The sequence below is a fragment of the Nycticebus coucang genome, chromosome 6, assembly GCF_027406575.1.
Source record: "Nycticebus coucang isolate mNycCou1 chromosome 6, mNycCou1.pri, whole genome shotgun sequence".
Classification (NCBI taxonomy): Eukaryota; Metazoa; Chordata; class Mammalia; order Primates; family Lorisidae; genus Nycticebus; species Nycticebus coucang.
In genome coordinates this window covers 130645636-130667784 of record NC_069785.1, presented here as the reverse complement: position 1 = coordinate 130667784, position 22149 = coordinate 130645636, and the positions used below count along the sequence as shown (strand labels likewise).

At 43.6% G+C, this 22149-nt stretch overlaps 2 protein-coding genes across 5 annotated transcripts in view; one reads left to right on the top strand and one right to left on the bottom strand.

Annotated features, from left to right (window-relative positions):
- The window catches only part of JAM3 (junctional adhesion molecule 3), a 91344-nt gene extending 72647 nt beyond the window's left edge, over window positions 1–18697 (top strand). For both annotated transcript variants that reach the window (XM_053595798.1, XM_053595799.1), the window contains exons 2-9: window positions 8026–8091; window positions 8528–8641; window positions 13265–13417; window positions 13912–14114; window positions 14980–15079; window positions 17276–17405; window positions 17493–17547; window positions 17882–18697. In XM_053595798.1, coding sequence (XP_053451773.1) covers window positions 8026–8091; window positions 8528–8641; window positions 13265–13417; window positions 13912–14114; window positions 14980–15079; window positions 17276–17405; window positions 17493–17547; window positions 17882–17917 — 857 coding nt within the window. In that variant the 3' untranslated portion in view covers window positions 17918–18697. The remainder of the gene's footprint in view (window positions 1–8025; window positions 8092–8527; window positions 8642–13264; window positions 13418–13911; window positions 14115–14979; window positions 15080–17275; window positions 17406–17492; window positions 17548–17881) is intronic.
- A 155-nt stretch (window positions 18698–18852) lies between these two features.
- The window catches only part of NCAPD3 (non-SMC condensin II complex subunit D3), a 64040-nt gene continuing 60743 nt past the window's right edge, over window positions 18853–22149 (bottom strand). For all 3 annotated transcript variants that reach the window (XM_053595793.1, XM_053595792.1, XM_053595794.1), the window contains one exon: window positions 18853–21822. In XM_053595793.1, coding sequence (XP_053451768.1) covers window positions 21714–21822 — 109 coding nt within the window. In that variant the 3' untranslated portion in view covers window positions 18853–21713. The remainder of the gene's footprint in view (window positions 21823–22149) is intronic.

Here is a 22149-nt window from a genome sequence, read left to right as displayed (position 1 = left end):
CGCCCGGCTATTTTTTGGTTGCAGTTTGGGCGGGGCCGGGTTTGAACCTGCCACCCTCGGTATGTGGGGCTGGCGCCTTACCGACTGAGCCACAGGCGCCGCCCTACTCATGATTTTTTTATCTCTTTCTGAGAGCTGAGAGGAAAGTGTCCTGACTGGGACGGGCCTGTGCTGTTTATTTTGGGACATTTCTCGTTTTTGCAGGCTGCAGATCTGGCTTACTTTCGATCGTAGTGCATCTTGCCTCAGCCTCTTTATTAGTACAGGCAAATGGGTGCACACAGATGGGGGGGGATTTTGCTGGCTAGGTCTGAGGACTGTGCAGATGGAGTTGATTCAGGGATACCATTCCATTTGGTTTTAGAAGTCCTTGTATCATCTCTGTTCACCTGCAGAGATATCCCTCCTGGGAGTGGACCCTGGGGTCTGCATCTGGCAGACTCATTTCTTCCCCCAGCCGAGGTTAAATGAAGACCAACAACCTTTGTCAGTTGTGAATTCAAGAATGTTTTGATACTCAGAAATTTAGGATTTCTGGATTGGTATAAACTAAAATTTTTTTTTACATTTCCATTTATTTTCCTTGTGTTTCTTGTTCTTTCAATCCTCTCTGTAATAGTTTGCTAGGAATGGTAAGACAAAATACCACAAAGGTGAAGCTTAAACAACAGAAATTTATTTTCCTACAGTACTGGGGGCTGGGAAGTCCAAGATCAAGCTGCCAGCAGGGTTCGTGTCTCTTGTCCTGCAGGTGGCTGCCTGCTCACTCACCGCGTCCTCCTTTGCGTGGTCTGTGGCCTGTGTACACGCATCCCTGGGGTCTTTTTGTAAGGACACTAAGCATGTTGGATTAGGGCTCTCTCTTAGTACTTTGTTTAACCTTAGCTATCTATTTCAGTGCTCCCTCTGGAGTCACGTTGGGAGTTAGGGTGGATTTGGGAGGGGAGCATCGTCCATGGCAGCCTCTTCTCAGTCCTCCCTTCCCCTTCCTTCGTTTTGTTTTTTTAGCCTGTCCCTCCTTTACTTGCTTTAGAAATCATGTGGAATTTTCCAGAGAGCTTCATTTGTATCATTCCACTCACGTATTTAGGGTTAATATATTTTCTGTCTTCAGATTTAATTAAACCCTTTACATTTGAAACTTGCTGCTCTTTGGACCTCTAGAAGGTCTTGGTCCTTAGATAATAAATATAATTATAATGGTAATAAGTGATCAGCTTCTAAAATGTTTATTTATTTTCAATTATTGGCGAAAGAAGGGTAAATATTTTTTAATAATATTTTAAAGTTGGGAAAATTGAGGGGTACAAAAGTTGAGGGATACAAAATCACATTAAAAGTCAATAAGAGTATTAAAAACAGGGCCCTAATTTTTTGATATTAATTCATAACTTTGGCATATAAAAGAGTTCTGGATTGGAACACATCTCATCAGTTCTATCTAAATTGAGTAAATCCTGGGAAATCATGAAGCCAAGCATGCCAGTTTACCAGTTCCCTGTGAGAGTGAGCGCTCCATTGTTGAAGGAAACATGAAAGCACAAAACACTGAGTCAGACGAGTCCAGGTTTGGATCCGGGCCCTCCGGCCAGCCTTGTCATACACTCCGGGCAGATTTCTATCGTGCCATTTATCATGTTGGATTAAAACTTTTTGTGTCTCTCTTCCCCATTTATAATCAGTATGTTTTCTAGAAACTTCTTGGATTTCAGGTATTATGGTTGGGAATCAGCGCTACAAAGAGGGATAAGAATGGCTAAAATAAAAACTTCAAAAATAGTAACAGTGCAGGCCAGGCACGGTGGCTCACACCTGTAATCCCAGCATTTTGTGAGTCCAAGGCAGGTGGATTGCCTAGGCTCAAGAGTTTGAGACCAGCCTGAGCGAGACCTAGACCCTCTCTCTACAAAAAATAGAAAGAAAGTAGCTGGGTGTTGCTGGTGGGCACCTGTAGTCCCAGCTACTTGGGAGGCTGAGGCAAGAGAATTGCTTGAGCTCAAGAGTTTGAGGTTTCTGTGAGCTGCGACACCACGGCACTCTACTGAGGGTGAAATAGACTCTGTCTCAAAAAAAAAAAATTAAAAAAAATAAAAACCAGATACAGCAAAATCTGGGGAAAGGGGAGAATGTGATTTCTGGAGTTACATTATTATTATTATTATTATTATTTTTTTTTTTTGGCCGGGGCTGGGTTTGAACCCACCACCTCTGGCATGTGGGACCGGCGCCCTACTCCTTGAGCCACAGGCGCCGCCCTGGAGTTACATTATTATAATAATCAAATGTGAGATTTTCAACAACAGCAACTAACAACAATCACAAAGTGTACAAAGAAACAGAAAAACATGGCTTATTTAAAGGAAATAAATGGATTGGCAGGAACTATCTGAGAAAAATCACAGACATTGGACTTACTAGCCAAAGACTAAATGATACTATTTAAAATATGCACAAAGGCCTAAGGGGAAAACTTGGACAAGGAACTAAAGGAAATCAGGAAAGCAGTCTCTAAACAAAATGAAACTATTAAAGACATAGGCCAGGGTGGTGACTCACGCCTGTAATCCTAGCACTCTGGGAGGCCACAATGGGTGTATTGCTTGAGTTGACCAGTTTGAGACCAGCCTGAGCAAGAGTGAGATCCTGTCTCTACTAAAAATAGAAAAACTAGCCAGGCATAGGGGTGCATGCCTGTATTTCTAGTTATTCGGGAGACTGAGGCAAGAGTTTTGAGGTTGCTGTGAGATAAGATGCCATGGCACTCTACCCAGGGCTACAGAGAGAGAGGCTGTCTCCAAAAAAAAAAAAAAAGACTTAGAAATTATAGAGATAAATCAGACAGAAATTCTCTAGCTCACAGCACCCTCACACTCCAGGGCTTAAGTGTCCTCCTGAGTGGCTGGGACTACAGGTGTGTGCTACCATACTTGGCTAATTTTCCTATTTTTAGTAGAGGTAGGGCCTTGCTTCTTGCCTAGGCTGGTCTTGAACTCCTGAGCTCAAACAACTCTCTTTCTTCAGCCTCCCAGAGTGTTAAGTTTACAGGTATGAGCCATCACGCCCGGCCCAGCAGCAGATTTTTGCAAATAAGAAGAAAGAATAAGCAAAGTAGGAAAAACAATTAAAAAGATTGAGTCTGAGGAGCAGAAAGAAAGAGGAGCAGTGACGGAGTCTAAGAGACTTGTGGCACACTGTCAAGCTGACCATCATATGCACTGCGGGACCTTGGGAAGGAGAGAAGAGAGATGAATGAGCAGAAAGATTATTTAAGAAGTAATAGGGCGGCACCTGTGGCTCAGTGAGTAGGGTGCGGCCCCATATACCAAGGGTGGCCGGTTCAAGCCCGGCCTCGGCCAAACTGCAACAAAAAAATAGGCGGGCATTGTGGCGGGCGCCTGTAGTCCCAGCTGCTCGGGAGGCTGAGGCAAGAGAATCGCGTAAGCCCAAGAGTTAGAGGTTGCTGTGAGCCGTGTGATGCCAGGGCACTCTACCCGAGGGCGGTACAGTGAGACTCTGTTTCTACAAAAAAAAAAAGTAATAAAGAGAAATGCATTTCCCCAGTTTGACAAAGGGCATGAATCTGTAAACTCATGATTCTCAGTGGACTCCAAGTAGGATAAACTGAGAGAGAGTCACAATGTGATACATAATCAAACTGTCCAAAGAGAAAGAGAAAATCTTGAGACCACAAGAGAGAAGTGACTTGGCAGATACATGGGACTTCAGGAAGACTACAAACTGATTTCTTTCTTTCTTTTTTTTTTTTTGAGACAGAGTCTTATTTTGTCACCCTTGGTAGAGTACTGTGGCATCATGGCTCACAGCAACCTCAAACTCTGGGGCTCAAGCAATTCTCTTGCCTCAGCCTCCCTAGTAGCTGGCACTACAGGTGCCTGCCACAACGCCTGGCTATTTTTTTGTTTGTTTAGTAGGCCTGGTCTGGGTTCAAACCCACCAGTCCTGGTGCATGTGGCTGGCGCTTTAATCAGTGAGCTGCAGGCGCCAAGCCTATAAACTGATTTCTCAAAGAAACATTGGAGGCCAGAGGGAGGAGAGATGATATATTTAGTGTTGAAAGAAAAGCACATGTACATGTATAAGCCAATAATTTATATCCAGCAAAACTATCCTTCAAATATGAAGCAGAAAATAAGACATTGCCAGTTTAGCAAAAGCTGAGGGAATTAATTACCACTAGCTAGCCCTCTATAGGAAGTTTGAAAGAGATACCCTCAGATTGAAATGAAAGAATGTTAGACAGTAATTTGAAGCTGGATGAAGATGTTAAGATCGCCAGTAAAGGTAATTACATGAATTATTACTAATACAATGTTGGTTTATAACTCTACTTCTAATTTTCTACTGGAATTAAAAGACAAATGCATAAAAATAGAAATCTAGGTTATTTGGTATACAGTGTGTATAGATACAATTTATGACATCAGTAACCTAAGGGGGGATAGAGTAGTGTTTGTATACAATTACATTTATGTGGTATCAATTAAAATTGAGATGTTATAATCCCCATGGTAACCACAAAGAAAATATCCAGAGTGTGCATGCATTAGAAGCAATGAGAAGGGGATCAAGATGTGTCACTCCCAAAACATCAACTAAACACATGAATGGAAGAAGTGAGGTACAAATAAAACTATCTAAGACGTACTGAAGCAAAAGGAAAAATCACACAAGTAGGTCTTTATCAGTAATTACTTTAAATAAAAATGGGTTAAATACCATGAAATGTGGAATTTATTTCTGAAACACATGAAAACCAATTATGCCATATAATAAATGGAGACAAAACCACAAATCATCCTGTTTAATGGAGAAAAAGCATTTGACCAAACATAACATCCTTTCATGGCAAAAAATATTCAGTAAAATAAGAATGGGAAGAACTTCCTGAACATGTTAAAGGGCATCTATGAAGAACCTGCAGTTGACTTCATGCTCAGTGGTGAGAGATAGAAGATTTTCCCCTACGATCAGGATAAGACACAGGTACCTGCTTTTACCACTTCCATGCACCATAGTATTAGAATTTCTAGCCAGAACAATTTGACAAGAAAAAGGAACAAAAAAAAGAAATCAAAGTTGGAAAGGAAGAAGTAAAATTATCTCTGTTTGCAAATGGCATGATCTTATGTGTAGAAACCATGAAAAAAATATATTAGAACAAGTAAATGAGCTCAGTAAAGTTTTGCAGAATACAAAAGCGACACACAGAATTTCTGATTCTCAGTCTGGCAGGCAAGGAATGTAATAGTCCTCATTCTAAGGCTGGGTGCAGTGGCCGACACATGTAATCCTAGCACTCCTGAGCTCAGGAGTACGACCAGCCTCAGCAAGAGCAAGACCCTGTCTCTAAAAATAGCTGAGCATTGTGGCAGGAGCATGTAGTCCCAGCTACCGGGGAGGCTGAGGGAAGAGGATTGTTTGAGCCCAATAGTTTTGAGTTTGCTGTGAGCTATGACACTACAGCACTCTACCAAGGATGACAAGGTGAGACTCCATCTCAAAATAACCCAAAACAAACAGTCCTCATTTCATCTTAATGTTGTTTTACTAGTGTTTTTTTTTTCTGAGACAAAGCCTCACTTTGGTACCCATGGTAGAGTGTCATGGCATCCTGGCTCATAGCAACCTCACACTCTTTGGCTCAAGCAATCCTCTTGCCTCAGCCTCCTGAGTAGCTGGGACTACAGATGCCCATCACAACGCCTGGCTATTTTTTAGAGATGGAGTCTTGCTCTTGTTTGGGCTGGTCTTAAACTCTTGAGCTCAAGCAATCCACCTGCCTTCACTTCCCAGAGTGCTAGGATTACAGGTGTGAGCCACCGCCCCAGGCCTTTTTGTTTTACTTGTTGAGTAAAAAGCAGAACAATCTGAAAATTAATCTGCTTAGATATGTCAGAGAATTGAGGTCATGGGTCAGATATTGCTCCTGAAGTGGAGAGAGACCGGCGGATACAGAGAATCCCAGTGTACCACCACCAGAGCAGGACCTAACCACATCACTGGAGGCCTTGTAAGTCTGAAGGTAATAGGTCTTGGGGGGTCCAGTCTTAGGAGATACCCCTACCTCCACCAGACTCTTCTGAGTTTTGCCTTTAGGAGCTCTGCTATGCCTTCATGATGAAGGTGAAACAAAAATGCCCTCATGGCTTCTGGCAGGGGAAGGAGATTTTTGTAGCCAGTGCTTAACTTACTGGGATTTTTTCAGAGCCTGATACTGACCTGAGGGAGAGGAAATACCCAACTCCAGTCCTCTAGCCATCTGTCCCACCTAAAAGGTGGGGGCTCAGAAGCACTGGTGAAGGTCATAGCCCAAGGGCACAGGGTCACTAAAAGATTGGGCCTTGATGATTCTTCCTCTTGCCTATATACAAGGAAGAATAAGAATTATGTTAAACTTCTTAGATGTAATTCTGAGCAAGAAGCTAGAATGGAAGTGGGAAGAATGCAGTGTTCTAGTCTGGGATTATTAATTAAAAAAAAAAATTAAGCAGTTTGGGTATATTGTAGTCTGTTTTCCAACCCTTTTTATTAGATTCCTTAAGGTTTTTGCTAGAACCAGTGACTCTTTAGAAAGAAAGAATCAAAGTGTGTCCTTAGCATGGATACGTGTAGATAGACCATTAAATAAAGAAAGGAGAACAGATTGCTGTGGCCAGTAGGCTGCCTGATGTGTAAGGAGTTGGGCAGCCGCCCTGAGCACTGAGTCCTTAGCTGCTGCAGTGAGGAAGACTCAGAGATTGCTATGGCCAGTAGGCTGCCTGATGTGCAAGGAGTGAGCACTGAGTCCTTAGCTGTTGGAGTGAGGAGGACTCAGAGACCCTCGAAGGGTGCCCTGGTTTCTTTGGGGGTAGCATGTTTTCTTAGTCCAAGTAGCTTAAGAATGACGTTTTGTATGCTGTCAATGGAGCTATTTGATTTTCCTTCCAAAAGCATTAGTTGAGAAATTTTGAGACCACGATAAACTGGTTTCTAATGTTCGCCAAAACACATGGGGAATCAGATAATTGGTTAGAAAGGGATTGCCTTGTAAGTAACATATCTTATTTTCATCAATAAGATAAACTTAACTACATGAAAATCACTGGTTATGACTACTTTTCTCACTTCCCCAAAGACTAGTGAAAACTCTTGATGGACTGGAACCGCTGGGTTCGATGCTAATACAGCGAGGTGGACGCACTGTTCACTGCTGATGACCATGCCCAGAGTGTTGAATACAGCGAGGTGGACGCACTGTTCACTGCTGATGACCATGCCCAGAGTGTTGAATACAGCGAGGTGGACGCACTGTTCACTGCTGATGACCATGCCCAGAGTGTTGAATACAGCGAGGTGGACGCACTGTTCACTGCTGATGACCATGCCCAGAGTGTTGAATACAGTGAGGTGGACGCACTGTTCACTGCTGATGACCATGCCCAGAGTGTTGAATACAGCGAGGTGGATGCACTGTTCACTGCTGATGACCATGCCCAGAGTGTTGAATACAGCGAGGTAGACGGATCGCTGACTGCTGATAACCATGCCCAGAGTGGTGGTGGTGTCCTACAAGGGGAGTGTTCCAGGCCCAGGATTTGGGTGTATCATCGTGGCCAAGTAGCACCTTTGCAAGATTGGAAGCCTGGGCAGAGAAGAGGCAGGAAGGAGGAATGGCAGAAGGCGGCCCTGAGGGTCTGGGTGAGGGTGTCAAAAGGTTAATGATGACTAAGAAGGGAAATGCTTTGAGAAAAAGCTTTAAAGCTATAGGGGCTTGTTCTGGGACTGAGAAGGAGAATGAATTCTCAGAACTCTTTCTCTTGGTTCCTTCCAGTGAAGGTCAAATTGAGAGAGAAAGTAGTTAACTTGCTGTACCTCAGAGACTTTATAGTGGATGAATACAGTTGCATCGCTGTAGTTAGTGACTGTAACCTACTTAGAAGGGAAACACCTGACCTCAGTCCAAGGTTTCTCTGCTGTTTTAGAGATGCATTGTCTCTGATTTTACTTTTTTTTTTTTTCCTTCAGGTTGCTTTATAGAGGCGGTGAATCTCAAGTCTAGCAACCGAAACCCAGTGGTACAGGAATTTGAAAGTAAGTGCCTGGGAGACCCGAAGAGGGCAGTGTGCACCACCTAGTGGACATTTGGTGGTCTTGCCGCCAGCTCAGGACACGTTTCTGGTTGTGCCCAGGAGATGCTCCCCGCGGCTGCTTACTGACCAGTGCACTAGGTGCCTCACTGGCAGGCCAGCCCTTTCCCTGGTGTTGTGATTACACAACAAAGACAGTTTTTATGTACAAGCAGAGTATTTACTGGAGGGAACACTGTATGTAGTAAAATCTTTGCTACACTCTTTAATTTTCGGCAAAAACTCACCTTTTCTCGGTCTCCTGGAACTTGGAGGTGGCTAGGCTTTAACCTGCATGGAAGGTGTTCTTAAACTAGAGCTAGCTTGCAAGGTCTGGGTATATAAGTGAACCTGGAAGCATTCCATTGTTACTGAGAGTTCCTTTTTCCTTTGGTTATTAGGTGTGGAACTGTCTTGTATCATTACGGATTCGCAGACAAATGACCCTAGGATTGAATGGAAGAAAATTCAAGATGACCAAACCACATATGTGTTTTTTGACAACAAAATTCAGGGTATGATCCTATGGTCCTTCTTTGTCCTTATGTATTGGCATGCCTTTTGGCCAGAAATTTACCTGAGAATGGTAACCTACATCTGTAGCCAGCATTTTTTTTTTTTTTTTTTTTTTTTTGAGACAGAGTCTCACTGTGTTGCCCTTGGTAGAGTGCTGTGGTGTCACAGCTTACAGCAACATCAAACTCCTGGGCTTAAGTGATCCCTTGCTTTAGCCACCCCAGTAGCTGGGACTACAGGTGCCCGCCACAATGCCTGGCTGTTTTTTTGGTTGTAGTTGTCATTGTTATTTGGCAGACCTGGGCTGGCTTTGAACGTGCTAGCTCTGGTGTATGTGGCTGCTGCCTTAGCTGCTTGAGCTACTTAGTTCACACTTTTTTTGTGTGCCAGAACTCAGAACCAGCTATTTTTTTATTTTTTTGTTGTTGCAGGTCTCATTGTTTAGCTGGTCCAGGCTGGATTTGTAGCCAGGATTTTTAAAAAGTTTAGTATTGTGGAAAATTTCTGACATATGCAAAAGTTGTGAGAATAGCATATTGAACTTTCCTGTACCTGTTACCCAGCTGCAAAATATCAATTTGTCAGAGTTTTAATCTGTTCACAACTCATCTTTTTGAGGAAAAGTGGACTTTTTCTTGGGCCATCTTCTCATTATGATCCCTTACTTGAGTGATATAAGTGAATTACTCAGAAGGATCCTGTGTAACAGCAGGGAGACAGCAGATTTCCTGAGCCTCCCACTGTGTCCAAGGCGGGGTGCTGGGGATACCCCACAGGGAGAAAGCGCAGGGTGCTAGGGTGATGCCAGGGCGGGGAGGACGATGCTCAGGGAAGGCTCTGTCCTGGGGCCTCTGGGCCAGGGTGTGAAGGGTGGCAGGTTAGCCGGGCGAGACTGTCGGTGGTGGTATGGAGGGAGGAGATGGCCAGAGGGTCTGCTGTGTGGGAAAGGGCAGAAGCAGCAGCCTGGCTGGGGCAGAGGCTTCGTGTTCCCCCCCACTGCAGGGGCGTAGACTGGGGGAGATGAGTCTGGGGAGGCTGCCTGGCCATGTAGCAGCACTGAATGCCCATCAAGCATGGATGGTATCTGAAGGTCCTCAGGGGAAGTGCCCTGCACATCTGCTCCTCATTAGACTCAAGTGGCTGTTTTGTAGAGGAGAGATTTGGGGATGGGAAAACTCAGAGATACCACATCAGAGTTCTTTCGCACAACCCAGGAAGAGCTGCTGTTGGCCTGAGCTGAGGAGAAGTGCTAGGACTCAGCTTTGATGGGGCTGGGGGAGGACATTGCCCCTCTGACAGGAGGGCAGGAATAAACAGGTACAAATGCAGGTACATTCCTAAGTTTGCAGTAAATTGAGAAAGTCCATGGGAGCATCCTGAACTACAGGCTTTCTCCTTGGGGTTTTCCGTATCATCAGGAGTCAGAGGATCTTAAAAATAGTTGTGGCTCGGCACTTGTAGCTCAAGTGACTAAGGCGCCAGCCACATACACAGCTGGCAGGTTCGAATCCAGCCCGGGCCCGCCAAATAACAATGACAACTACAACTAAAAAATAGCTGGGCGTTGTGCAGGCGCCTGTAGTCTCAGCTTGAGGCTCTGTTTCCAAAAAAAAAAGTTTTCCCACTAATACGAAGTCTCTTCTTCACTTTTTTTTTTTTTTTTTTTTTAAAGAGAAGGAAATGTTATTCTCAGCAAACAAGTCCGTTTTCTTTGGCCACTTAGGCTGACCCTGCTAAACCTTGTACATTCAGTTCAGATCACCAGAGAAACCAAGTGAGAAATTCTTTTCTTTCTTTATTTTTTTTTATTAAATCATAGCTGTGTACATTAATGCAATCGTGGGATACAATGTGCTAGTTTTATATACAATTTGAAATATTTTCATCTTAACTGGTTAACATAGCCTTCACGGTATTTTCTTAGTTATTGGGAAATTCTTTAAAGAACTTCCTTTTTCTGGGGATCAAACATTTTATTTGTAGCTGCAGGGATGAGGAGTACAAGGGGTGGTGTTTACCACACAGAATATGAAGGCCGGAGGGCAGCTTGCATCTCCTTGGTCTCTGCTCTTGCCTCAGTGTAGGACTGTACGGAAACTGCCCCAGTGAATTTGTATTTACTGTATTTTACATGGTAAAAATTCTAATCCTTTAATGAGGACTGTGTAACAAACCTTCTTAGTAAAAATTGTCCCTGAAAATGGTCACTCCCTATTGTATGAGCATCTTCCTGTTTTTGTTATGTTATGGTAAATCCTTCATGTGCTTGTCACTAGTTGTCTGGTTTAATAATAAGTAATTTCTACTTTTTTGTGTCATTTTTTTCCTAACTCCTTCCTCTGTTTGTTTTCCAGGTTTTTCATGCCTCTTTGAAAGACTTACTATGTCTGTTTATGCTTTAAATTGTTTTTATAATTCATCCAGCATAATTATCACCCTTTGAATGTAAAACTCAGTGGCTGTTAGTGTATTGACATAGTTGTGAAAGCATCACTACCGTCAGATTCCAGAAGGTTTTTATCAGCCCCAAAGGAAACCCGTGCCCATTAACCCCTCCTTCCAGCCCTAGCAACACTTGATCTACTGTCTATTCCTGTGAATTTGCCTGTTGAGGACACTTCTTATAAATGGAAGCCTGCCTTTTTCTGTGGCTGGTTTCTTTGTCTTAGCATAATGTTCTTGGAGTTGATCTGTGTTGTACCATATGTCAGTCCTCTAGTCCCTTTTATAGCTGAATAGTACTGAATTGTAGATACGCCATTTCAGTTTAGCCCTTCTTCAGTTCATGTGCACATGGATCATTCTACTTTTTGGCTATTATCAGTTACACTGTGTACAGGTTTTTATGTAACATGTGTTTTCATTTTGCTGAAATGAACAGGAGTATAATTTCTGAGTCTTAGGGTAGTTGCATGTTTAATTTCTGAAGAAACTAACAACGTATTTTCCAAAGTTGGTTCACCATTTTATACTCCCACTGTAGTACATTTCCCCACGTCCTTGCCAGCACTTGATATTGTCTGACTTTTTTTGCATCTAGCCATCCAAGTGGCTATGACGTGGTATCTCAGTGTTTATTTATTTTTATTTTTTTGAGACAGAGTCTCACTTTGTCACCCTGGGTAGAGTGCTGTGGTGTCAACCTAGTTCCCAGAGAGCTCAAGTCCTGGGCTCAAGCAATCCTCTTGTCTCACCCACCCAGGTAGCTCTGACTGCAGGCCGTGATGCCCAGCTCATTCTCAGTGGGGTTTTGATTTGCGTTTTCCTCATGAATAATAATGTTGAGCCTCTTTTAATGTGCTTATTGATGACTTCTATATTTTCTTTTTTTTTTTTTTTTTGTAGAGACAGAGTCTCACTGTACCGCCCTGGGTAGCGTGCCGTGGCGTCACACGGCTCACAGCAACCTCTAACTCTTGGGCGTACGCGATTCTCTTGCCTCAGCCTCCCGAGCAGCTGGGACTACAGGCGCCCGCCACAACGCCCGGCTATTTTTTTGGTTGCAGTTTGGCCAGGGCTGGGTTTGAACCCGCCACCCTTGGCATATGGGGCCGGCGCCCTACTCACTGAGCCACAGGTGCCGCCTGACTTCTATATTTTCTTTGCAAAGATGTCTATTCTCAAGTCTTACATCCCTTTTTAAGTTAGGTTATGTATCTTTATTATTGAGTTATAAACTCTGTATTCTGGATACTAGTCCTTTGTTAGACTGTGATTTGCAAATATCTTCTCCCATTCTGTGCATTGTCTTCTCACCCGCTTTTGTCCTTTGAAGCATGTTTTTAGTTTTGTTGAAGTCCAATATAATTTTTTTGTGTGTGCTTGTGCTTTTGGTATCATATCTAAAAAAACTTTACTCAATACAAGATCATGAAGATTTGTTATTTATTTATTTTTTTCTAAAAGTTTTAGAGTTTTGGCTCGGCACCTGTGGCTCAAGCGGCTAAGGCACCAGCCACATACACCTAAGCTGGCGGGTTCGAATCCAGCCCGGGCCCGCCAAACGATGACGGCTGCAACCAAAAAATAGCCGGGTGGTGGGCGCCTGTAGTCCCAGCTACTTGGGAGGTGGAGGCAGGAGAATTGCTTAAGCCCAGGAGTTTGAGGTGGTTGTGAGCTGTGACCCCACGGCACTCTACCCAGGGTGACAGCGTGAGGCTCTGTCTTAAAAAAAAAGAAAAGTTTTAGAGTTTTAATTTGGTCTTTGTTGCATATGGAGTGAGGTAGAGGTCAAACCTCATTCACTTGCATATGGATATCCAATTGTCCTGGTATCATTTGTGGAATTTTAGTTATTTTTCTAACATTGTTTATTTTTTTCTTTTAATGGGAAATCCCTTCTGGAAGTGATGAGAATGAGGTTCCTGGCTTGACCAAGAGAGACGCATGTAACAAGTGCCTCTTAGACACCAGGGACTATTTTTGGTGCTCACGTTACAAATAGGAGTAAGTCATGGCTCCTGTCCTGAGGGAGTTCACTTCTATTATATGGAAATAGAAACATAAACCAATTTGCAGTCTTCTTACCATGGCATCAAATTCTGGTTCCCAGAACCATACTCTCCAGGGGGCAGAGAAATCTCTAAAGGAGTTTTTAGTGCCCCTGGGTTTCTTTTCTACAGGAGACTTGGCAGGTCGTGCAGAACTATTGGGGAAAACTTCCCTGAAGATCTGGAATGTGACACGGAGAGACTCAGCCCTCTATCGCTGTGAGGTGGTTGCTCGAAATGATCGCAAAGAAATAGATGAAATTGTCATTGAGTTAACTGTGCAAGGTAGGAATTCATGAAGGAAAAACATTTTGCCCCTTTCGGTCCTCATGAGTCTCTGGAGAATAAAAGGGATCAGTTTCTTTTGATTTCTTTTCTTCCAGAGGTGTATTTCTGAGAGTATCACATGATTTAGAGAGGGCGAACTTTTGAAATCTGAGTGTAGAGTTGGGGTAGGAAGTGAGAGGAATCGGGGCGGGGAGTTGGGAGGAGAGGCTACATTCCTCCGGGTAAAGGAGGTGCTGTAACATAGTCCCTGTCTCTTCCACAGCTCCGCCTGAAGATGGAAGGAGTGGGCAGGGCCTGTGGGGTGGCACTTGGGTGGAATGAGCTGGGGGGCAGGGTGCAGTGGTGGCGGGTCAGTCTGCACATGCGCTCTGGCAACTGCGGTGCGAGAGCCCTTGGCTGGCTTTCTTGTCTTCAGACCTGAGTTCTGGTGCGCTTTGACAAAAATAGAGCCATGTTGCTGAGATCTTAAATACCAACCTGTTTTCCTCCAGTGAAGCCAGTTACCCCGACGTGCAGGGTACCAAAGGCCGTACCCGTGGGCAAGACAGCAACGCTGCACTGCCAGGAGAGTGAGGGCTCCCCACGGCCTCACTACAGCTGGTATCGCAACGACGTGCCGCTGCCAACGGATTCCAGAGCCAACCCCAGATTTCGAAATTCCTCGTTCCTCTTAAACTCTGAAACGGGCACTCTGGTAAGATCTCTTCTAGGAAGCGAGGATGGAGATGTCTCTGTTGGGGCAAGGGGTGCTTATTGTGGAAGGAATAGCTATTAAGAGAGAAGCTCTTAAGACAAAAGCTTGAATCTCCAGAATGTTGGAGATGAAAGAGGAAGAGCGACTGAGAGGGATAGAAAACAAATGTTAACAGTGGGTGAGGGCCTGATTTGGGTAATCTACTATAAAAATCATTATGAGATAATAAAGGAAATTTGATTACTACCTGGATATTTGATATTAAGCAATTGTTAGTTGTTTTAGGCATAATGATGGGATTGTGGTTATGGTTTTTAAGAGTCGTTACCTTCTAGAGATTCACTCTGAAGTATTTATGGATAAAATGTGTCTGGAATTTGTTTCATGATCAAGCAGTGGTGGTGGGGGAGAGGAAACAGATTGGTCATGCGCTAGAGGACAGACTGACCTCACAGCAGGTGACACCGGGCTTTCACCACGTAGAGTTCTCTTTTGGGAGGTGTTTTGTGGGTCTGGAATATCCAACTACATGTAGTTACCAGGCAGATTACAATAGGACCTTCCACATTTGTTTTGCCAAAATGTTTCCCGAGGAGCAGTTACTGTCAGAGTTCCTTTACTAGAATAAAAGTGAAGTTCTGCTTGTCACTCTGGACGTTGTGAGGCTTTCGTATCTTCACTGGGGAGCCCACAGGCAAGAATGTCGGGAAGGAACCGGCGCAGTGCCTGGGAGGCCCTGGGAAACCAAAAGGGGCCACGAGGGCGTGTGACCCCTGCTGGACTCAGCAGGCTCTGGCCTGGCCAGCTCCGTTTCGTCCCTCACAGGTCTGCCTGGTGATTGATGTTCACTTGTTCCCTGAAACAGGTTTTCAGTGCTGTTCACAAGGAGGACTCGGGGCAGTATTACTGTATTGCTTCCAATGACGCAGGCTCTGCCAGGTGCGCGGAGCAGGAGATGGAAGTCTGTGAGTTACTTTCTGAAAAGATTTCGTCTGAAGACTGGGAAGTGAATAGAGGATTTTAAATTTAATATTTGACTGTCAGTTTAGACAGCTGTTCTGCCCCAGTCAGCTTTTTTGTGGAGCTGACTGTATCCACCAAAGTCCACTGGACACGGAAGAGATGGCTGAGAACCCTCGGAGTCTAGATGAGTGGGTCCCCAAAGTGGACTTTTTAGGGCCTTCTGCTGTTGGAAACATTGCCAGTCACGTAACTTTTACAACATACTTAACAAACTTTATTTCTTTGGTAATTGGTAGAATTATCAAAATATAAGGTGGTGTGTGAGACCTCTAGAAACATATCCAGTCATAACTGTTTTATAGGAAACTGAAAGAGCTTCAGCCCCAGTGTTTTTACCTGTTCTGTGCTGATATTGTCTTAGAGGACTGCTTCTCCTGGGATGGGGGCAGATGGGATGTGTCCAGATCATTTGGGGATCTTCTTGAATCCCTCCTTCCTATTTGTAACCACCTCCAGAGCAGTGTTTTCCAAAACTGCCTCATAAAGATGGTCCTGGTGGCTCCTGCCTGTAATCCCAGCTGCTTTGGAGAGTGAGGTAGGAGGATTGCTTGAGGCCAGGAGTTCAAGTCCAGCCTGGGCAACAGCAAGACTCCATTTCAAAAAAATTAACTTGATGATAAGCATCATTTGGGACCACTCGTCCACTTTCAGAGTGCAGGACCCACCCAGGGTGTGCCAGAAATGTGTGTCAGTTTGGAAAAACTGCTTTGGGGTTGTTTCTTCCTGAAGGTTTTTGTTATTTATTTATTTTTTTGGTAACTATTTCTTTGTTTGCTCTAGACCTATTGAATCTTTAGGAATGAAGCTTGAGAACTGACATTTTATTTATTTATTTTTATTTTATTTTATTTTCTTGAGACAGAAGTCTCATTATGTTGCCCTCGGTAGAGTGCTGTGGCGTCACAGCTCACAGCAACATCAAACTCTTGGGCTTAAGCGATTCTTTTGCCTCAGCCTCCCAAGTAGCTGGGACTATAGGTACCTGCCACAAAGCCTGGCTATTTTTTTTGTTGTAGTTGTTATTGGTGTTTAGCAGGCTAGGGCCGGGTTTGAACCTGCCAGCCCCTGCGTATGTGGTCAGTACCCTAACTAACGACTGAGCTACGGGCACTGAGCCAAGTGAACCGACTTTTTTTTTTTTTTTTTTCTGAGACAGAGCTTCAAGCTGTCACCCTGGGTAGAGTTCCGTGGCATTACACCTCACAGCAACCTCCAACTCCTGGGCTTAAGCGATTTTCTTGCCTCAGCCTCCCAAGTAGCTGGGACTACAGGCACCCGCCACAACACCTGGCTATTTTTTGGTTGTAGTCATTGTTGTTTGGCGGGCCTGCTGGATTCAAACCCGCCAGCTCTGGTGTATGTGGCTGAAGCCTTAGCCACTTGAGCTACAGGTGCCGAACTGAGAATCGACATTTTAAAAACCAAAATTTTAAGTGATTTTTAAGTGTATACTCACATTTGAGAACCAAGTCCCAGGGTAAGGGAGAAGTTTAACAACTCCCACGTAGTTGGCTTTTATTGTTGATGAACTCCCTGCATATTTTCCATGCATTTCTGTTTGCGTAAACAGCTGCCAGCGTCCTCACGCTGAAGCAGACCTGGAGCTTTTGCCCAGAAGGTAGAAATGAGAAACCAGAATCCCAGAGTTTCCTCCGAAAGGACTTAGATAGGAGGCCAGGCAGCCAGTGAAGTGAAAGGTCAAGTTCTTATCTAGTAGTTTTTACTTTTAAAAAGGCTTAAAAATTGCTTTCTTCCTCTAAATAATCCACAACAAAGGAAGGCCTTGGAAATTCGGGATTTTTTTTCTTCTCTAGGACTCTCAAGTCCTCCTGCATCCCTGGTTTGTTCTGTCCTTGTAACCATTTCCTCCATTGAAAATAGTCTCAGCCATCTAGCCAGAGGATTTTTAAGCTGAAAATGCCAAGCCCCTTTTAATGCAATATTAGGTTCATCTGCATTTGAACTGTGGCAGTCTCAGTATTTTTACACTGAAGTTAGGGTTATGGTGTCTAGCCTATGTTTTCAGTTTGCTTTGCTGGTTGTAGTGGCAGGAGGTGGGTGAGGAGGTGGCACAAGGGACAGAGTCTTTGATAAGAGCAGTGTGGATCGTCTTTTTCCTGAAACCTCCTTTTCTTCAGATGATCTGAACATTGGCGGTATAATTGGTGGGGTCCTGGTTGTCCTTGCTGTACTGGCCCTGATTACTTTGGGTATCTGCTGTGCATACAGACGTGGCTACTTCATCAACAATAAACAGGATGGAGAAAGGTGAGCCTGCTTTCCACGAAAAAAGCCCTGTTCAAGTTGGCACTGATAGAACCACGGCACTGAACTGTTGTCTTCTCCTATTCACAGTTACAAGAACCCAGGGAAATCAGATGGAGTTAACTATATCAGGACAGATGAGGAGGTAATCATTTAAGAAACCTGGAAATCTAGGTGTACACAGCAGAGAAAACCATGTTCCTCTGTGGAAACACGGGGGTCCCCATAGGCAGATTTCTGAGTGACACTGCAGATCCTGAGCTTCTCAGCCTGTGACAGTATTGTGCACACACTAGTGGGATTAATGCTTTGCAAGTGTCAGTAGATGTTACTGTTTAAGAATTATTTCATTTGTTTATAGTTTTGCCCAATTATTTTTGTCAGGGACAGAGCTTAGCCCATGTTAGATTTGATGGAATTTTCCCTTCTCACTGCTCTACTAGTCCCTTGATGGTTCTAACTGTGTGTTGGCTTTGCAGGGTGACTTCAGACACAAGTCGTCGTTTGTGATCTGAGACTTGGTGTGGCTGAGAACATGCAAATACCTCTGCTAGAAACTTCTGTCAAGGGCTGCCATGAGCCGCGTGTACTTGGACAAAGCTAGACACTCATGCAGAAGCTTTTAGTTTTGGGCAAAGTTGACCACTACTTCTTTCTTACTCTTTAACCACATGAATAAAAGAATTTTCCTCAAAATGGACAGTAACCACAGAGAAGAAACTGAAAGTGTTCACTGAATTGGATTCCTGGCCTATTGCTGGCCCGGATCCCACACAGTATTAGGCTGATGTTACGGATCTTGCTCATACACACTCTGCTGTGCTGGGCACTGTGGACCTGGGAAGCCAGTTGATCTGCTGACTGTTCATCAGCCAGGCTGAGCACCGTATGAGGTGAGGCGGTATCTGGGTAGCCCCCGAACGTGAATTATAGTAGTGAATCCAGAAAAGACTTTTCACACAGTGACCCGGTTCATTGGCCCACTGACCCCACTGCACAGTTAGTTCTTAAAGGCTCTGTTGATTGGTGTTGTAGTGTCCATCCTGGGGAATCTTTTTGGATCAGCATTTTATAAAAACAACCAAAATCAGCAAGGTAAATTGCTTGCTGGAAGAGGGATCTTCTTACCTGAGGAACCCTGCTTATCTAAGAGGGTATCAAGATTTCAGGAAAACCCTTACTTTAGGCTAAGTCAGAAATGGTACTAAAATAGCTTTTCTATGGGGTCTTGTTTATTTTATAACATTTTACATTCTAAATTTTTGCTAAGGATGTATTTTGATTATTGAAAAGTTTCTATTTAAACTGTAAATACTACGTATATTGTCATATAATGTTAAATAACATATTTTTTTAAAGAAGTTCAATTTATGGTAGATGTACCAAACTACTAGTGTTAAATTGGAAAGTATCATTAATGAAGAGTATTTTGCCCAATGGAAGCTTATTGGAACATTCCTTTTTCCACATAAGTTTTTAGCATTTTTCAACAAGAATATTTAATTTTATCTACATCAGACCATTGTTGCTTAGGAAATCTTTAGAAGTTCCAGTTGAGCAATGTTGAAATGTTTGTATCTCTCCTAAAGAAATCCAGTAGCTCTCAGGTTAGCTTTGAACTAAGATTACTCGTTGAAAGATTGCCTTTTTCTGAGATTACTAAAATTATATATGCCCAGAGACCATCCAGAAGCTGTTAGATGTATACCATAAACCACATCAGTCAACCGGCAGGGTTACGTCAGTGCCACACTAGATCAGCATGCGCACTGACTCCAAGTGCTGCGCAGAACGCCCACTGCCACCTCTAAAGCTCCAGCTATGCCTGTGTCTTGATCAGCTTTAATATAAGTGTCGTTCATGTGCCATGAGGTACGTGGTTCATGCTGGGACACTCTAAGGTGGACACTTTAGGGAAGTTGGTGTCTTCCAAGTAGCGTCCCAGCCATTGGGTTCCTGTGACAGACCTCTTTTTGATTATGAATAGCTCATAAACAAAGCAGCTACTGCTATTTTTTTTAAAGGTGGTTGTAATTATTTATATAGTTCTTAATACTGTCTGGGACCACAGGCAATTTTGAAATCGAATTTGTCAGCTACAACAATAGTTTTAAAAGAAAATAAAGCACACTATTCCTCCTTTCTACGCAGAAAGCACCCAGACACTGAAAGTTCTGTCTCCCTTCCTAATGAACCATCCAGTGGAGGGCCAGGCCAGCGTTTGGGAGAGTATCAGTAGTGCAGCTGGGGGGAAAGCCTGATGGGAGGAAAGTAAACCGCCTGAGTCAGAAGTAGGCTTCTCATTTTGATTTTAATTTTTTTATCTGCCTGAGACATGTTCTCTTTGTGGGGCATCAGCACACCATCCAGAAGCCATTGTTAAGAGCAGATATTCTCAGCCTCACATACAGTGTGGTGCTGGACCCATGATGGGAAGTGGTTTGAAGCGAGGAGCTTCTCAGAAGGGGTGCCTCATTCCACTATGTGCCTGAGGGCGGTTTTCATAGACGACCCTGGTCACCTTATGTTTTAGCTTTCAGTGTCTTAATTTTTTTATACTTTGACCAGTTTTTTTTAATTGAATACTTGAGGTTATGTTGACTTTTCTAAGTCTTGTGAAATCCTTTGCTGTGGGAATTGGGCAGCACTCACTGATCACTGTCTTCTGCGTTGGCATCTTCGATGCTTAGAGTTCAGACTGTTGCTTCATCTTTGCTTCCTCGTGCTGAAAAGAGGTAGCTCCCCAGTCTAACTGTTGAGATTAACACTCCAGTCTCCTCCTTGGTTGTCATAGTGACAGGGTAGTCTTATCATTTCCCTCCTTATCCTACAATCTTCTACCCTAGTGCCATGGGAACTGGGTCTGATGAAGTAGAGAGAAGTGAAAAGTGGAGTCTGGGAAGTAGTTGTCTACGACTGGAAGACTGTAGAAAGAAAACACTCATGCCTTATGGGTATGAATGCGACTGAAGACTCAAGAGGCCTATTTGAGGCTGTGGTTCTGCCTTGAGTATGGATGTTGCTGTACATAGATGTTACAGATTTGTACTAACACACCTATAATTTGGTATTTGTTAAACTTCAATTATAAAAAGCTTTAAAAAAAAATCAAACTTTGTTTCATTTGTTTTTTGTTTGCTTTCACATTGGATTTACCTTTTCTTCCTGCCATTTTATTAGCTAGGCAGATACACTGGAAATAGTTTACTACTGTCCTAGACTGGTGGTTGGTCTGTTCATGCAAGAGCAGCTTTGTGAGTCGCTGTACCAATGACAAGTCCTTCTGTGTCATGGCTCACGTGTGAGAGTGCAATGGAATCCCAACCCCTAAATTACCACATTTTAATTAAAAACACAGCTAAGATGCAACTTTGTACTTTTGTTTCTATAATACTGGGATGGAAAAATGAACCAACTGCATTTGTTTCTGGACGTTCTTGGACAAACCATTACAAGTTTTCATAATGGTGCCAACTGAAGAGACTCAAGTTAATCCTCCATTGTGGGAGCAGTCCTTTGCAGAGAGTCACACAAATCAGCCTCAGGGCCACTCTGGAGAAGGGACACACAACTGCTTTTGAACTAACAAGGAGTTAGTTAGTTCTTAGGAGTCAGGCAGCTTGTGGGTGGGAGCAAGGCAGGTGGGCAGATGAAACAAACCATAAAGACAAGTGGAACCATTTGTTCCCTAATAGGGAAGATTTAGTTTCATTCTTCCTCACCACTGTATGTAAACTTTATTAGGAAATGACCACTGTAAAAGTGCTGTTCTAAAAATAGGAAGATACTATTGAATACCAGCAGGCTGTATTTGTGCTAATTTTTATTCATTTTAGAAAGCTGTACATTTTTTTTAAATCTGCAATTATAAATAATGGAAAAGATACTACAATCTAAATTTTGTCATTAGATATGGGAAAATATGTACTATAAGGAATTCAAACACTTAATAGAGGCTTGACTTAGAAGGCTGGAGTTTTTAAGTTGTGTTCTATAAAGACCAGATAATAGCTTATCCGAATGACATGACACTTTCAAATGGAATAAAGTTAATATTAAATAGATTAAGTTTAGGGTAAGAAAATCTAAATCTGGCCTTTCTCTGTTATTTCATAATTTGTAACTACAGATGTCACAAAGGGCAATGTAAAAGGGCTGCCAGCTACAAGGAGAGCAACTCCAGTGCTGGGATCCTGAGGAAGAACTTTGGTATCCACAGTAACACATCATTCCAGGTGCACAGAAAGGGACCCAGCTGCCTTTTCAAGTGTAGGAAACAGAAGTTTTGGACACTTGCTGGAATGCACTGCTTCAGTTGGCTGTCTGCAGGGGAGTCTTTCGGAGGGATCTCCTGCTGGGGGTTGGGGTATTTTTATTCCTGGCTGGAGACTTCACATTCCACTGCGGAGGCTGTGGAGGCCTAGGAAACATAAGGCACAGTCATTCTGGAACTAAAAGATTGACCCTGACAAAAATGTCTACCTCAGAATGAATTCCTTTTTTTTTTTTTTTTTTGTAGAGACAGAGTCTCACTTTATGGCCCTCGGTAGAGTGCCGTGGCCTCACACAGCTCACAGCAACCTCCAACTCCTGGGCTTAAGCGATTCTCTTGCCTCAGCCTCCCGAGTAGCTGGGACCACAGGCGCCCGCCACAACGCCCGGCTATTTTTTGGTTGCAGTTTGGCTGGGGCCGGGTTTGAACCCGCCACCCTCGGTATATGGGGCCGGCGCCCTACCGACTGAGCCA